We start from the raw sequence: 17,462 nt of genomic DNA on the forward strand, positions 1-17,462 counted from the left end.
ATGACCGTTACCTGTTATTGCACCTGTTGGGCCGTGGAGGCTTCAGTGAAGTTTACAAGGTGGGACGAGACTTATCTGTCAGACATGTTCACACTCACTCAGATTCATGGTCATCTGCTGAACACCACACACCCACACACACACACACACACACACACACACACACACACATATATATGAGACCAGAAAGGGCTTGCAGGCAGATATACAACTCAAATGTCTAACCAAACATTGTAGAGTTTTGTGCGTTACTAGTTCACTTAAAACGCAGACTTTTGGTTCTAATAGTCGACTAGTATCTATTAGTTGATGAAACATGTGTCCTGTGCTGCTTCAGCTGTGTATGTGTGTGTGCTGTCCTGCAGGCTTTTGACCTGACGGAGCAGCGATATGTGGCTGTGAAGATCCACCAGCTCAACAAGAACTGGAGAGATGAGAAGAAGGAGAACTATCACAAGTACGTTAAAGTGTGTATGTATGTGTGTATGTGCGTATGTGTATTTGTGTGTTTGTGTTTGTGTTGATCTCTGCTCTCTGGTGTTTCAGACATGCCTGTCGGGAGTACCGGATCCATAAGGAGCTGGACCACCCGCGAATCGTGAAACTCTACGATTACTTCTCATTGGACACTGACTCGTAAGACGCGCCTTTTGCTTATCACACAAACCCCTCCCCTTCCCACCTGCACCTCCCTTTCAATACTCCACGCGGCCATCTAGCCCATCTCCTCTCTCACAACAGACCCTCAAGGGGTTTATCTCCATGGGTCAACCTCCATGTTGCTCTGAACCTTGTTAAACTAGACAACTTATTTCAAAGACCAATATGGCACACTCATCCTCATATTCTCAATGTTCATAGTGACTGAAAGACTGAGCATACCACACTAGGATCAAACTGCCCAAGTTTGAAATCAAGGAAAACGAGGGTCAAAGAGGGTTTTGGCCATTAGTTGTCAGACCATGCTGGTTTTTGTTTTTGTTTTTGTTTTTGTTTGTTTGTTGTTTTCTCCTGGCTCCCGTGGCGTAAACCCGTCTGTGTGGATGTGGTGTTCCAGGTTCTGCACGGTTCTGGAGTACTGCGAGGGGAACGATCTGGACTTCTACCTGAAGCAGCACAAGCTGATGTCCGAGAAGGAGGCACGGTCCATCGTCATGCAGATCGTCAACGCGCTCAAGTACCTCAACGAGATCCGACCCCCCATCATCCACTACGACCTCAAGCCTGGTGAGTGTGGGGCAGGGGTGGGGTGGGGTGGGATGGGTGGCGTAGGGATGCCAGATGTGGACCTCAACTGGGCCGAACTAAATGAAACTAGGCAAAGTTTCTTTTTGACAATTAGTGGTGTGTTGAAACCCTACAATGCCATGACATCTGTCGACAACAGTACTTCTTGTCAATCAACAACACTGGTGGCCCTGGACCATAAAGGAGCTTTTAGGGTTTAAGTTAACTTTAAGTTGAGGGCTCCAAGCAGAAGAGGTCTGGGGTTCACATCAGATGAGTTTGTGCAGTGAGAGAACAGGGCCTGTGCTGCATCCTCGTAATCTGTCAGCATCTACACATGACACTCTCATTTAGCCTCCACTTATTTTCCTCTCTCATTCTTTCTTTCCCTGCCTCTCTCTATCCCTTCCTTTACTCCTCCTCTCCCTCTGTCCCTCAATCCCCCTCCTCATTCCTTCCCTCCCTCCCTCTCCTCCTCTGTAGGTAACATCTTGCTGGTGAATGGGACGGCGTGTGGGGAGATCAAGATAACAGACTTTGGCTTGTCGAAGATCATGGACGACGACAGCTACAACTCCGTGGATGGGATGGAGCTCACCTCACAGGGAGCTGGGACTTACTGGTACTGAAAACACACACACACACACACACACACGCCCTGACAGAGACAGTCTCTGCCACATTCTCACACACACACACACACACACACACACACACACACACACACACACGCGCCCTGACAGAGACAGTCTCTGCCACATTCTCACACACACACACGCCCTGACAGAGACAGTCTCTGCCACATTCTCACACAGACACACACACACACACACACATGCACGCCCTGACAGAGACAGTCTCTGCCACATTCTCACACACACACACGCCCTGACAGAGACAGTCTCTGCCACATTCTCACACAGACACACACACACACACACACATGCCCTGACAGACCGTCTCACACACACACACACACACACACACACACACACACACACACACACACACAGTTGCACATGCTTATGTATGCCCTTACACAATGCTTTGCATAATGTCTCTTTTGGGTATGTGTGTGTTGTGTAGGTACCTGCCCCCAGAGTGCTTTGTGGTGGGGAAGGAACCGCCCAAGATCTCCAACAAGGTGGACGTGTGGTCAGTAGGGGTCATCTTCTACCAGAGTGTCTACGGACGCAAGGTAAAACACACACACACACACACACACACACACACACACACACACACACACACACACACACACACACACACACACACACACACACACTTACTTTACGGCCTTTTCTGACCACTGTTGCTTAAGTGATGTTCTTGCACGTTGCAGCCCTTTGGCCATAACCAGTCGCAGCAGGATATCCTACAGGAGAACACCATCCTCAAAGCCACGGAGGTGCAGTTCCCCACCAAACCTGTGGTGTCACCAGAGGCCAAGGTACGCACGTACGCACGCATGCACGCACACATACATACACGTATGCACAGGCACACACACGCTCTCTCTCTTTTGTAGACTCTCACACACACTCACACAAATTACATGAATGAATGAATTGTATTATTCACTCACCCATCACCCAAAACAAAATGTTGAAATGACACACTCACTTTGTCCTTCAGTTACACCATTCTGAAGCTGTTAATTCTTTTTCCATGCTTTTTGAAGTGTTCACAAAAAGGTATTTTGTCAGAGATAGTGATGGTGAGTCTGGTGTAGTAATAGCCGTGTGTGTGCGTGTGTGTGTGTGTGTGTGTGTGTGTGTGTGTGTGTGTTTTGTAGGCGTTTATCCGGCGATGCCTGGCCTACAGGAAGGAGGAGCGGATAGACGTGCTGCAGCTGGGCAGTGACCCGTTCCTGCTGCCACACATCCGCAAGTCCATGAGCGCTCCACCCCCTCCAGGTCCCCCCACCCCCTCCACCTCCAGCTCCTACAACAGCAGCGCCTCCAACTGAACACACACACACACACACACACACACACACACACACACACACACACACACACACACACACACACACACACACCCTCCATGTCCAGCTCCTACAACAGCAGCGCAACCAAACTGAACACACACACACACACACACATACACACACCGCAGCGCCTCTAGCTGCACACACACACACTCCGTATCCAACTCCTACAACTGAAGCGCCTCTAACCACACTCCTACATCACATCCCCCAACTGATCTTATACACACATGCTCATGTATGCCCAACTCCCATGACCACCCCAAAACAGATACGTTGTCCACTAATACCAACTTCCAGCTGCTAAATACTTAACACACACACACACACACACACACACACACACACACATACACACAGTATGGCAAGGAGCAGTGGTGGGAAGCTGAAGAGCTTGAGGGGTGTAGTGGTGTCAGCACAGACGTCGATTGTTTTTTAAGAACTTGGAGACCACCACTAAGAACACAGAAGATGCCAGTCTCATTTGAACTCTAGAGGGCGCTAAAGGAGGCAGTGGAGGAGACCTCTCCTGACGGATGCGGTCTCAGACACGGACACTAGAGGGTGCTGTTTCACCCCAGAAGAGTACTGTGCCACCTGCATCCTGTGGCAAGGATGCTGGGACTTCTTTGTGGATTTTATTAAATGCAGGCCCCTGCCCTTGGGCTGCCTGTGCCCAGATGACCAAAGCTAGGGGAAGGGCTTAAGGGGGATCTAGTGTGACCTGCAGCCAGGGGCTGGGGTTTGAGAGGGTTATTTTTACCCCCTGCAGTTTTCAAGTTTTGTAATGATTTTGTTTTTCTTTTTTTTTATGTTTTGTTATTTCAAAATGTTTGTTTTTTATTATTTATAAGATGTGAGGTTTGCCTCAGGACTCCCCTGCAGATCTTCAGGGTGAGAGGCATCTTCATTAAACTCCTCTGACAGGTTATGGAATGACTGCTGTGGTTACTGCACACACACACGTACACACGCACACACACAGACACACGCACACACACACAGGCTCAGTTTAGCAAACTTTATTTGAACAGTTTAACATTGCACGGTACAGCAAAACGTGTAAGTATTCACAAACAGATCATGTCAGAGGGAACTCACACACAATGTGCGATCAGCATTCAAACTCCCACCCTAATGGATCATGATGACCATGATCTTTTCATCATTTAACCTTTTTAAAGGAACACGCCAACCTTTTGAGAAATGAGCTCATATTTGCTGTCTACTCCAGATTAGAGGGTGCATGCTCATTTGCCCAAAAGTGTGTGTGTGTTCCTTTAAATCCAGATGAGGGAGCACTCCATTCATGGTGGCATCTTCACGGTGTCAGCACACAGCCTGTGTGAAGCAGCTGCTTCCTCTGTAAAGTGATTTCCTGCTTTAGGGGTAGACAGTCTCGTCCAATGACCAAAGCTTCTCCATTAAAGAGCTGGTTTCGGCGCCGTCTCCTACGATGAACAGTTTAGGGGGGTAATCTCCTGCAATGACACATCTACACTAACTTGCATCAGTCCCTTTCCAAAGGCATTCTTGGACAGTAGCCATGGTGACCACTTCTTCTCAGCAGCAGAGGTAGGGTCTTCCCTCCAACTACTTCCTGGGTGCGCGGAGAAATTGGAAACCTGTTTGGCCATGAGTCCATTCATCAAACCAGCAACAACGCCTCAGTCTAGCCATGTAGGATCACTCAAGTAGTCCTAGCAAATTATACTGAGTGGTTATAGTGGACATACTGTCTCTTCTGCATGCGCACACACACACACACACACACACAGTCCTGGGTCACTGGCACTTGATCATAACTCATTCTAGGTAAATCAGTAATTGTAGTGAGCACAAAGGTCCAAGTGTTTCTCTCTCTCACACACTCACACACACACACAGGCAGTGGGGTTCCGGCTGTCCTAGCGGTTATAGAACTGGGAGGACACCCAGGCGAGCCCCCACTTGAGGTTGGTGAGCATGAACTTGAGTGCTTTGGTCCACTGCTCCTCCGAGTTAAACTGGGTCTTGATGGAGTAGGAACCGCCACTCCCGCCCGTGTCCTCGATCTTCCCCTTCTCCACGTCCATCCTAAACACACACACACACACACACACACACACACACACACACACACATTTTACAACTCCACATCACATGCAATGTATGCTCTTTACACACACACACACAGGTGACTAGATGCATAAACACCTGCATGTATCTTCCGTCTCCATCTTAAGCACACATATACATCTGTATGGGAGGCACCTCCTTTCTATACCTCTTGTATAGAACAGAAACACACACAAACCTGTCTTCCTTTATATACCTCTTTTATAGAACACACACACACACACACATGCATCTTCTCTATACTTATCCCTCCAGCACTGTTCACGTGACGTTTTAGTATCGACTCGGCCCGACTAGAGCCACCTCTAAAACAGGTACGAGCAGGTACTAAAAATCGTAACAGGTACGAGCAGGTACTAAAAATCGTAACAGGTCCCACCTTCAACCCGCTAGGAAAATGTTGAGTGGAAAAGGGGCATTAGATTGGCCAATCCCCAGACCCACCTGTATGGTAAGCAGAAGCCGGTGTCCCCTCTCTCCACCTCCTCTTTAAACTGCTGCACGCAGTCCAGGAAGGCCACCATGGCGTGGTCAAACTTGTTGTCCCAGAAGAAGCGCAGGCCCCCAGAGCAGTACAGGGGCAGCTCCTGCACACAGAGCACACACACACACACACACACACACACGACAGGTCACCACTGGATTCACACAGATCACACACACACGAACACTGGACAGACAGACAGACAGACACACACGACACGCCACCACTGGATTCACACACACGTCAACACTGGACAGTCGGACTCACACACAGGGCACACAAACAAGTGACACGCCACCACTGGACTCACACAGATTTCCATGTAAATGAAGAATATCTTAGACTTGTTATACAGTATGATTATAACGAAGGCTACCTTAGACTTGTCCGTGAGGGACTCCAGGTAGGAGTGGTTTCCGTATGGCACCAGGCGGTACCTGCAGAGAGAGCAAAACACTCACACATTCCACACACTAGACTGTTTAAGTATGTTTCTGTTGGCCTGTCCGTGTGTGTGTGTGTGTGTGTGTGTGTGTGTGTCTGTGTCTGTGTCTGTGTCTGTGTCTGTGTCTGTGTCTGTGTCTGTGTCTGTGTCTGTGTCTGTGTCTGTGTCTATGTCTGTGTCCTGGCTTAATTTCTGTTTATCAGTTTGCTGGTCTGGCATTTCCTGACTGCCTGTTGGTGGTGCCTGTGCCATCAGTCCTGTCGCCCTTTCATCAATTTCACTGATTGTCTTGTCAGCCACATGCCATGATATGTAATCTTCATACCAGACCAGTACAGTGGTTATGAGTGTGTGTGTTTGTATACAACAGCAATGTCTGGCCCAAAGTGTGTGTGTGTGTGTGTGTGTGTGTGTGTGTGTGTGTGTGTGTGTGTGTGTGTGTGTGTGTGTGTGTGTGTGTGTGTGTGTGTGTACCTCTGGAAGCGTAGCCCCATCTTGTTGGCCAGGGCGTGGAGCAGCAGGACAGTTTGACCCCAGGCAGCGTTGATCTCGTTCCACTCGACTGGAACGCTCGGCAGACGCCCCAAACGGAAGTTATTTATGGTCCCAAATTGCCCACTATGCCTACAACACACACACACACACACACACACACACACACACACACACACATAATCATGTACAAAATGAATAAATAGAATTAAGAAGGTACATAAAGTAGCATAATAATGTTTGTAAGCAATAATAAAACAATGCAATCATAATACATCTTGGCAGAACCCAACCCAACAGACGTCATAACAAACGACATGATATAACAAGAGCCCCCAGCCCACCCCAGCCCCACACATCTGCGCGCGCCGCAGACAGGCGTGTGTGTTTACCAGATGTGGAAGGTGGCGTTGAAGACGTTGGTCTTCTTCAGCCGGTCCAGCTGGATCTGGCAGTAGCGCATCTGATTATCAACGCTCTTCAGCTCATCGTCCAGCTCCAGCTGCTGCCGCTTGAACTCACAGTACTCTTTCTGGTACCTATTTGTGTGTGTGTGTGTGTGTGTGTGTGTGTGTGTGTGTGTGTGTGTGTGTGTGTGTGTGTGTGTGTGTGTGTGTGTGTGTGTGTGTGGGGATGGGGGGGTAAGGGAGAGGAGACATCATGAGTTCAACCTAATTATAATCTACTATAGATTTTCTGTCTAATTGATACAACACTATAGCTAGAGATGGCACAGTCGCACAGTCTCACACACGCACACACACAACTCATGTTTCTTCTCTCACTGCTGGTATTGAAATGTGTGCACACACACACACTCCCCCTCCCTCCCTCCAGTATCCCATAACGCACTGCAGCTCCTCGGTGTCCAGCTGCTGGGAGTGTGCGCGTCCCTGGCTGAGCTCCTTGGCCACGGCCTCCCGCTGCAGCTCGATGGTCTCCAGCTCCTGGATCAGCACCTCCTCCTCCGCACTGAGCGCGTGCAGCTCCGCCAGCAGGGACGACTCCTCCTCCTCCTCCAGGTGCGACAGCAGCTCCAGACAGCTCCTGTGAGACACACAAGCACACACACACACACGCCACCTTTAGGACACCTGTCACGGGACACCTTTCGGAAATCTTGTTCAAATCAAGACACTGTTAGGGCATCTTGTTCAAGAGCACCTTTAGGGCACCTTGTTCACTACACTTTTAGGACACCTAGCACATGTCACAACAGCTTTAGGACACATTGCACATGTCATCTTTAGGACACACTGCACAAGACACTTATGCATATGCACCCTGGTTTTAACAATGCATATGTATATGCACCATGGTTAAAAATGTATGTGACATGACCGCAAGATGCAATATTCATATGAACGCTAGAGGTGGTAGTATATGTGCAATACGTGGCATATATGCTACATATGAGCCTGCAAGACCGGCTCTATTTACGACTCTGAGTCTGATTTATGTGGTCTGCACTCTGGTCCAGTAACACGCTTAGTGCTCGTATAGGACTTGGGCAACGCTTCATTTACACACTAGAGAATTGCATATGCAAACGTATGCAAACGCTTGATCAAAAAGCAAGTACATAAACTTATCAACACACTCAAAGCACATTATATTATCACACACAGGATGGCAGGAAGACAGCTATGACTTACTTATAGTTCTGGCACTCGTTCTCGGTGATGTTGAGCTGCGTGTCCAGATGGTCGAGCAGTGTGTCAGTGCACTCCTCACACAGCGGGTGGTCCACGTCCGTCTGGCCCGACATGATGTCAAAGAGGTCACTGGTTACCTGGGACCGGACCAAGAGGCGAGGAACAGAGTGAGGAACAGAGGAGATGAAGAGAGAGACCACTAGCACTGAAACGCTATCACAAGGGGCGTACACACAAAGTATACTGCATGCATAGGTGTGTGTGCACATGTGTAAGTGGCATGCATAAACATGTGCGTAAACATGTGCGCAAAAAACTTGGGCACACACATTGCTGACTCATTGCATCATCAGGTGTTAGGTGTGAGGGGGTGATGCTGACCTTTAACCTCCGGCTTAGGTTCTCCATGGTGCCCCCGTCTGATGCCTCGCCAATCAGTGTGAAGCTGTTGGCACTCTCAGTCGACATCATCCTGCAACCAGCACAGAAAAGATCAGAGCAGCCTCCGCATAGACACAGACACAGACACAGACACAGACACAGACACAGACACAGAATGCATAAAACATTGCCAAATAAGACAGGCCAGTGGAAATTCACTGTGCTGCCATCTTCTCGGACTCTGCACATACCTGGCAGGGGGGATGTACTTTCTTGAGACTCCATCTTGCTTGCTTTCCACAAATGTCTCCTGCAAAAAATATGACAGATTGGGCCCTTTTCCAAACTGGACCCACTCCTCGACTGACAGAGTGTTCCGCATGTCTCTGCAAGGTAAGTGGTTGGGCTACACACCAGCAGAATAATGCAGAACTCCCTCACCGATTTACGCAAGAATCGTTTTCAAGATAATAGCAAACATGATTTAAACACCATAAAAAATAAGTGAGGAGGCAGTATACTTATACATACGCAATTTAATGTCTTCTTTACATTTCAAGTTATGTGCGTGGTTTGGTACATATACCAAACCTTTACATCTCTAGTTGGCTTCAGTTTAACAGAAGTAGAAAACTAGTCCCAAAGGTCTTGATTCATAAGGCTCTGTTTAACCTGGGCCGCCCATAACACTCACCTCGGGTGCACTTTCCACTTCACTGCTGTCGGTCTGTTTGCTCGGCGTTACTGTAACCAATGGCGCTGGACAAAGCAGGACATTTGAGACGGTTAGCCCACAGGTAAACGTTGACTGTAGATCCAAGGAGTTGTTACCTTAATGTTGTTCAGATGGGGCTACATACCTATGAGTTCGTGGATGGTGACCTTGTCCAGAACATTGAAGGAGGTGTCCAGCTTCAGAGGTTGACTGCAGCGCTGACACACGAAGCTGACCTGCGTAGTGCTGCCGGAGGACTTGGAGCCCTCCATGACTGCCTTTTGTGCTATCTTGAGATTGAAGACAGACCTTGCACGACGACCTATGACAGCTACGAGACTGTTGATATCAACATTCAATGAAATGTGTTTTTATCATGTACTGTGAAAAGATCAGCCGTCACCCAAACTCTTCAACGTTAGCCTGATGACTTAGGTCCGCTAACTACTTTCTGACCAAAATCAACTTAGAGCAACCATATCAACGTTTTGTTTGGTTTGTGTAGACACAAACCGATCGCAATGCGTTGTCTTTGCAGCAAAAACGGGTTGATGTCAACAAACAGTCATGTTATATCGTTGCAGTAATGACAGATAACTCGCTAAATTGCTAATGTTGGTTACTCTTCCCATTGTACGATGACTTAGCTTTATGTAAAGACACGTCTAACGTGCTGTATTTCAAGATGAAGAAGGTCCTGCTGTATATCGAAACAACTTAAAAGTATGATCCTAGACACGATAGAATACGTTTAATCTATTATCAAGCGTTGATAACAACTGTACATGTAAACATACCTGTGTTTTCTTGTGTGGACTTCCTGTTTTGAGATCAGTGCGGCAGGAAGTGCGTCACACTTAAAAATGCCCTGCGATCCGCCAATCAGAGAGGTTAGATCTTTTCGTTTGCCTCAATAAGACCTCGCACTTTTTAAATTGTTGTAAAGGGATAGATATTATATAGATTACTTTATTCATCTCTAAAGGGAAATGATGGTGTCTGATAATAATAACATATCACACATACACGTAAGTAAAACATTGAGGATATGAAGTCTGTGTCACTGTAAACTGTGCATTGTCTCTCAGAATATGACTCCAAACATCCAGTCTTTTCCAAATCTGTTAGGCTTTTTGATGTTTGGATAGCCTAGCTATGAAGAGAGGAGTCATCGCCCTTGGCCATGCCGAGGTAAGAAAGCATTAGGCTACTCACAATGATGCAGCTGGCATTCTTGAATTTCCCCTTGGGGATCAATAAAGTATCTATCTATCTATCTATCTAGAATGCTGGATCATTAACTCAGAAGTCCTACAGGCAGATCTGAATAATCTACAGGTAGATCTGAATAATATATTATCTATAATCAGTGCACATGATGAAGACTAATACCGGTCTGGTCTCTCCCAGGTTTTTCTTTGGCTTGCCTGCATAGATTATAGTCTAAGAAGAACAGAGCCTAAGGTTACTATTGGGTTGCACCTCATATATAAGTGTCTCTGGTTGCACTCAGTGCACGTGAAATGCGCTATATAAATAAACATTACCTTACCTTACCTTACTATAGGCCTACTTCTAGTTTAATTTGGAATTTGGCCTACATCATCCCAAAATCAAAAATGCCTAAGAGATCCCATGGCATGAACCCCACAATGGCACAGAAAGCTAGCCTTTAATGGGAAGGAACCTTGAGTAGAACCTTTGGGGTGGGCTGTAGAGTAAATCTCACTGAGAGTTTGACTCAGTGTTCAAAATGCATTGTAGGCCTATAAACTTATATGAACTTTCCTTGCCAAAGTTGTTTGATGCAAAGATATTTTCATGGTATGGATATGGGGTGGTAACTGAAATCAATCCATAAAACTGAATCTAATCAATCTGAAAAGTCACTCAGCTGCCTCATTATTGCATGTAATGCAGGTCTTGAAGGTGCATTTCAGACTTTTTGACTTTGCTGTGCTACTCTCCCTGATGTGCTGATGACAGTAGCATAGCATAGCCGTGGGCGGGCGTCAAATCCAACTAAAAATCGCAGGGGGTGTAGTTATGACAGGAGTTGGTTTGGAGGTTAGTGACGTCATGCCAAGGTAGGAAACATTAGATGGCAAAAAATGTAATGCATTATAAGTGACTCATCATAACACATGGACCTGTCGGGGCAGATAACAATTCACATATTGATGGCTAGACTGATACGGGCCTGGACTCTCCCAGGTCTTTATTGGGCTTCATAGTGTTGTTGTGTTTTTGCACTGATTGTACCTGCCCAGTTAGTGTCAACATGTCGGTTATAGCCTAAAGCAGTGGTTCCCAATCTGGGATTCAGGGACCCAACTAGGGGCCACCAGGGATTGCAGGGGGTCCGCACAATGTTGCCTGACCTCTAAACTTGCATAAGCAACCTATGCATTGGTAGTTATAGTTTTTTTTTTTTTTATTGTTTTGACGCAGTATAGTCGACTCAAAAAACATTTTTCAAAACTCTTAACGCAAAGGCCTAAACAGTGGCACCAATGGTCAAAATGACTCATTTTTGCCTGCAAAAGGCTCCTCCAAAACATTTAAAATATGGACCAAAAGCAAATTTTGCCCTCAAACAACACAACTTGCACACAAGTGCATAAGCGCTTCCAATCAGTCATTAGATAAGGGGGCAGGGCATCAAAATACAAAATTCAGCTCTCAATGTGAATCAGCGCTAGCCTGACTCTCGCCAGACCCGTGTAGTTCCGCCATGCTCCACCAGAGGCGTTTCGCTGAGCTCCACACAAGGGTCTGGACGCGAGGGCAATCCAAACCCCTGCCAGTGCTCAAAAAATGAGCAACCAATCAGGAGCGCCAAAGCGAGTGTTTGATTCAAATAACAATGGTAGCACGCAGCGAGGAGTCTTGTGCTGACATTGATTCTGCTATTTCAACCGTTTTGTCGAATATATTGAGTATTCATTCTTTAAAAGATTAACAGAGAATAGTTTTGAAGACATTTATTGGTGGCAAGGATGTTTTTACTCTTCTTCCGACCGGGTTTGGCAAGAGCTTGAAGAAGCCTAGCACGTCATTCAAGATAACAGGCAAGTGGTTTATCAAATCACATGCGAGGATGTTTTACAAGGACCCGCCTTCATAAATACATCTCCTATCGAGAAGTCCCAGATCCTTGTGTGAAGCAGACAGCGAACTACAGGATCTGGCGAAAGTCAGGTTAAATCAGCGCTGCATTACTGGTCAGCAGTAGCCTGGATGCCAGACCGAAGTTTAGCCCCGCCTCCATTCTTTTTCTGCAGGGACGTCGTCAGGCTAGGTCAGCAGCTACATATCAGTGCCAATTTGCTTTCTTGCAAAAAATAGATCCAGAATCATATACAATGATTTTTTGTTGAATTTTTTAAAATTTTATTGAATGCAGGATTAATTTTTATTATTTTTTTTACGAGATTGTGGCTAAGAAATGAAATATTCCAACAGAAAAATATCGTATGAAAGAAAAAAATCCATCACTGTGTAAGACATAAGGATAAATGAAAATAAAAATTCTGTACAATACTGTAAAGAAAAAAGTCTCTTCTAGTCAATTCTTACTCTCACTCTCATCTGCCTTGACCATCCATGCTTGCAAGTTACAACACACAACATGGTACCTTTTAAGCCTGCAGACTGATTGCAAATTGAAAAGTTTTGTGAAGCAGTGTCAAACAGGTGCTTCAGTGATTTCATACTGGGCAAGACGTTTAAGAGATGGGAACGTATAGTTTCTGTTTGGTTACCACAGCTAAAGCATTGGAGTTTGGACTGCTTGAATGACATCTGCGTTAACTGATTTGCAAAAGGGTGCGGGAAGTCAAAACAATGACAATGGGTTAACTCATTTGCAAGAGGTGTCTTTTGCTCTGCTGAGAGAGTGATGATGAAGACTGAGAGGTCACCAGTTTCTTCAACCAGGTCAAAGCAATAAAAAAAAAACTGTAATCTCCGGACCCCGATTGTTGAATAAAACAATGTCTTGTCTTGTGTGTGTATGTGAGTAGGAGTTTAAGGGAAAAAAGTTGAGAAACATCTAAAGAACATGAGTCTATTTCAGATTACTCGGTTAGGCTATTGAGTTGAATTGGATTGAATTTGAATAGTGTGCCAAAACACCATGGCCAAGGAATTGTGTCACAGAAGATCTGCCCTTTAATGGGAAGAAACCTTGAGCAGAACAAAACTCAGAGTGGGGTGGCCACCTTGATGCCGGTCCAGTAAAGCAGCCTGCACGAGGGTCAGTTTGACTGAATCAATGAATCTTAATCAATCTTTTTTTAAGTTGTTGTTGATGCAAGCACATTTTTGGGAAGAGTATGGGGTGCTAATTAAAATCAATCCTTAAAATGTTCCATCAACCTGAGTGTTGCTCATTATGTGCAATAATGTATAAGTTCAATTAAATTTCAATGATGTATAAGACTTTTTACATACAGTATGTTTATTCAAGACTATTGAATTACACTGGTGCAATGCAATTACACTGGTGTCCACAATAACACAGCCAAAACGCAAACAAACAACAGAAAAAAGGAAAGTGCAGAAGAATCCAGAAGTAAATTAACTTCTTTCATATTCTTTCATTACAGACTGAATGGGCCTAGTTCATAATAAATAGAAACATTAATTGTCGGAATGAATCGTTTTAAATTAAATAGATCCTGTCCATTTTCAAATCAACCTCCTCTGAGTCGGAGCATGAGATGGATGGTGCTCCCTGACTCAATGCCATAGTCCTCCAGCTTTCGTCGATCTTCCAGCTGTTTGCCATTGTAGATCAGTCTCTGCTGCTCCACTGGAACCTTCTCCTTGTTGTAGACCTTGCTTTTGAATTCGGTGACTGTTTCACCTGGCACCACGTCATAGGTTTTTATCAGACCCTTATCGTTCTTTAGGAACACCTGGATAGGTGCGGGATCCTGTACCAGAGCCATGATGGGACCAGACTGCAAGCCGATGGCACTGAGTGTACTGGAATCATTGCTGAAGTTGGTCCCGTTGGCGTTGAGCTTCAGACGCGCAGGTGCATCGCCACTCAGCAGCTGGATGCGTTTCTTTAGATCTCTAACGGTCATACTTGGGCTCACCTCCAGGGGGTAGGTCTCGCCGTTCAGAAATTTGACCTGGAGCTGCATTCTGCGAAACAACAAGAGGTGTACAATCAGAGTCCGTTTCATATGAAAAATAATCTGATATTAGGCCTACTCACTTATAGGCTACAGATGACAAAAGTGATTTCGTCAGCTCCTTGACAATACATGCAGGAAGGTAGGCTAAAACTATTTAGGCTGCACTGTTTATCATATAGCGACCTCTATGTCGATTTTTTCTTGAACGTAGACTAGGCTATATTTCGAATAATTTATTTTTGTCTCGACAAGTAGCCAGTAGTTGCTGCTGTTATTAAATGTATAAAAACAATTGACAACGAGGCTGTTCAATATCCTATAGTTATTAAACATTAAGAACATAAGCTATCTTTTAAAAAGTTAGGATAGAACAAGGTAGGCCTACAAAATCCCCGCGTCTGTCAGGTGATTAAAGTGATTGTTTTTTTCTGTATTTCTAAGTGTATTTTGTGGGCTAGCCTAATTTATTTTTGTATCGACCTTAAAGAAATTCAGGTCAACAACTCCTGTTGTTTTTTTAATGTGTGACAAAAACAATTTAGACTAGACTAAGGCCTAGAATAAACCAGCAAAGACATAAGGCATATTTTTGAAAAGAGACGTCCAGCCCAATTCTTAGCCTACCTTGCGATATTTGGTGTCCTCCTTGCTTGTTTGCCAGATGAATTCTGCTATGGTAGCCTACAGCGTTCTGGCCCTTGTTTTATAGCCTACTGATGATGACCCACCCTGCTGATACCAAGACGTTTCCCTTCAGTCAGTTTGCTTTTGGTTTCCATTCTCGAGTAGCCCAGTGCTTTTGATTCAGTGTAGCTTATTCTGCAGTATCATAGTACCAGTATCAGTGTCAGTATCATAGCCTACCGTTTTACAGCATATGTATGCAATAACAATAACAATGTACAACACACCTTAAAATGCTTACAGGCATCTTGAATGCCTTCTGGCTACTCTTCAGCAGCAGAGAGTGTTCTAACTGGGAGCATCATCACCAGCTAGGAAGATAACAGAATAATTGTGCAAGTGGGCCATTCTACAGAAACATTCATTTTTCTGTCCCGACACTTTACAGATCTGTCCAGGGCCGGATCGACCGATACGCACACTACACAAGTTGCATAGGGCCCTGCAAGTTAATCAAGGCACCCTCCACTGCAAGTTAAGGCCCCTTCCCCATCTCCCCTTGAGTCAAGCTAACAGCAGGTAGGTTACGTGCCATAAAGCCTACATTAAGAAGATGAAACTGCACATATGACGTATTAAAATGATAGTTTAGATAGTTTGAAAATGTGGAATCAGGGGAACTAGTCTGTCTTTGGCAAGTAGTCTAGCCTACTGGAGACACAGGTGAAGAACAGTCAGCCTCCACCAGTAGGCCTAAGCAAGCAGCCCGCACCCTAAAGTGAAATTTCAATTTCAATTTAATTTCACTTATAGAGTGCCAAAACATTACACATGTCTCATGGCGCTTTACAGAGTGTTAAACATTTAAAGAAAGCCCATGAGTAACAGGGGCAAGGAAAAACTCCCTAGAATTGGAGATACATAATATAGGAAGAAACCTTGGACAGATCCACGACTCAAGGGCCCAACCCATCTGCCCCATCTGAAACTGTGAAGTTATTCAGAAGTTATTTTCCTTTCCCATTTTTGCCATAAGGGGCAACAAAAACTATATTTGTTTCGTAGACATCCAGAATGGGGTGATATAATTGTATTGGGAGCTCTGGTGTGATTTATTTTATTGTGGTCCACAGAGTTCAGGTAGGAGGGCCTAGCAGGATTTTGCTTAGGGCACCATAGAGGTCTGAACCGACACTGGAGCTGTTACACTTTGAAAAACACCATATTGTTGCAATTTCTTTGTGTACGTATAACAATATGTTAATTGTCAATCACGTTAGCCATCAAAGGGACAATATTTATTTTCAAATTGACTCTAGGAATCCAAGCACCACGCTTTAGCATTTATCATAATGTTTTATTGAAGCTCTTTGTCAAAGTCACTGGAATTACCTTCTTAACAGTCAGGGAAGATAAAGACATTTAATACAAATAGATTCAGTGACATAATGAGTGTAGCCTGACTAACAACATATATTTTTTTTATTATTCCTTAAAGCAGCCATTTTGTAAAATGCAGTTTTTCACGAAATGGTCACTGGTGTTACCATCACTGGTGTTTTTGGTTAACACCCCCTTCTCTCTGAATCTGGTCATTGATGCATTCTAAATATTCCTTTTCTTTATCCTTACAGTTGTTGAGCCAGAAAGCTAAATGGCATTTCAAGACATGCTTTACACCAGTATCTCATGTATTTGACAAATAACATTTTTTTGAAAGTATTGTTTATTTGGCACATAAGATTTCATCTCATGTCAGAGTTGTATGCACCTGTATGGAACATTCAGATCTGCTTTAGGTGGACATTTTCAGGGTGCCAACACACACACACACACACACACACACATCTTCAGACACACATTATTGCATGTAATGCAGGTCTTGAAGGCGCATTTCAGACTTTTTGACTTTGCTGTACTACTCTCCCTGATGTGCTGTTGACAGTAGCATAGCATAGCCGTGGGCGGGCGTCAAATCCAACTAAAAATCGCAGGGGGTGTAGTTATGACAGGAGTTGGTTGGGAGGTTAGTGACGTCATGCCAAGGTAGGAAACATTAGATGGCAAAAATGTATTATAAGTGACTCATAACACATGGACCTGTCGGGGCAGATAGCAATTGGATAGAATTTGAATATTGTGCCAAAACACCATGGCCAAGGAATTGTGTCACAGCAGAAA

General features: G+C 45.1%; 3 protein-coding genes across 7 annotated transcripts in view; 1 reads left to right on the forward strand and 2 right to left on the reverse strand.

The window, feature by feature from the left end:
* The window catches only part of LOC134077514 (serine/threonine-protein kinase tousled-like 2), a 12,741-nt gene extending 8,599 nt beyond the window's left edge, over positions 1–4,142 (forward strand). For all 4 annotated transcript variants that reach the window (XM_062533169.1, XM_062533171.1, XM_062533172.1 and 1 more), the window contains 8 exons: positions 1–59; positions 366–457; positions 547–636; positions 1,058–1,227; positions 1,711–1,849; positions 2,314–2,425; positions 2,570–2,677; positions 3,023–4,142. The exon at positions 1–59 is cut by the window's left edge and continues 23 nt beyond it. In XM_062533169.1, the coding sequence (XP_062389153.1) occupies positions 1–59; positions 366–457; positions 547–636; positions 1,058–1,227; positions 1,711–1,849; positions 2,314–2,425; positions 2,570–2,677; positions 3,023–3,196 (944 nt within the window). In that variant the 3' untranslated portion in view covers positions 3,197–4,142. The remainder of the gene's footprint in view (positions 60–365; positions 458–546; positions 637–1,057; positions 1,228–1,710; positions 1,850–2,313; positions 2,426–2,569; positions 2,678–3,022) is intronic.
* Positions 4,143–4,224: 82 nt separating this feature from the next.
* becn1 (beclin 1, autophagy related) lies at positions 4,225–10,329 on the reverse strand. Of its 2 annotated transcripts, none has more exons than XM_062533173.1 (12): positions 10,305–10,329; positions 9,653–9,846; positions 9,487–9,551; positions 9,044–9,102; positions 8,793–8,883; positions 8,412–8,548; positions 7,609–7,803; positions 7,149–7,295; positions 6,739–6,888; positions 6,196–6,256; positions 5,780–5,922; positions 4,225–5,293 (listed from the first exon to the last, which is right to left on the reverse strand). In XM_062533173.1, the coding sequence occupies exons 2-12, from the start codon at positions 9,777–9,779 to the stop codon at positions 5,125–5,127; spliced, it is 1,344 nt and encodes a 447-aa protein (XP_062389157.1). In that variant the 5' UTR covers positions 9,780–9,846; positions 10,305–10,329; the 3' UTR covers positions 4,225–5,124. The 2 variants fall into 2 exon arrangements, with proteins under 2 accessions (XP_062389157.1, XP_062389158.1); XM_062533174.1 differs by having other exon boundaries at positions 9,653–9,838; positions 10,305–10,328.
* Positions 10,330–14,029: 3,700 nt separating this feature from the next.
* On the reverse strand, positions 14,030–15,353 carry LOC134077527 (ubiquitin-like). The gene is made up of 2 exons (XM_062533191.1): positions 15,282–15,353; positions 14,030–14,664 (listed from the first exon to the last, which is right to left on the reverse strand). The coding sequence occupies exon 2, from the start codon at positions 14,661–14,663 to the stop codon at positions 14,205–14,207; it is 459 nt and encodes a 152-aa protein (XP_062389175.1). The 5' UTR covers position 14,664; positions 15,282–15,353; the 3' UTR covers positions 14,030–14,204.
* Positions 15,354–17,462: the final 2,109 nt, after the last annotated feature.

This window comes from Sardina pilchardus, chromosome 3, assembly GCF_963854185.1.
Source record: "Sardina pilchardus chromosome 3, fSarPil1.1, whole genome shotgun sequence".
Classification (NCBI taxonomy): domain Eukaryota; kingdom Metazoa; phylum Chordata; class Actinopteri; order Clupeiformes; family Clupeidae; genus Sardina; species Sardina pilchardus.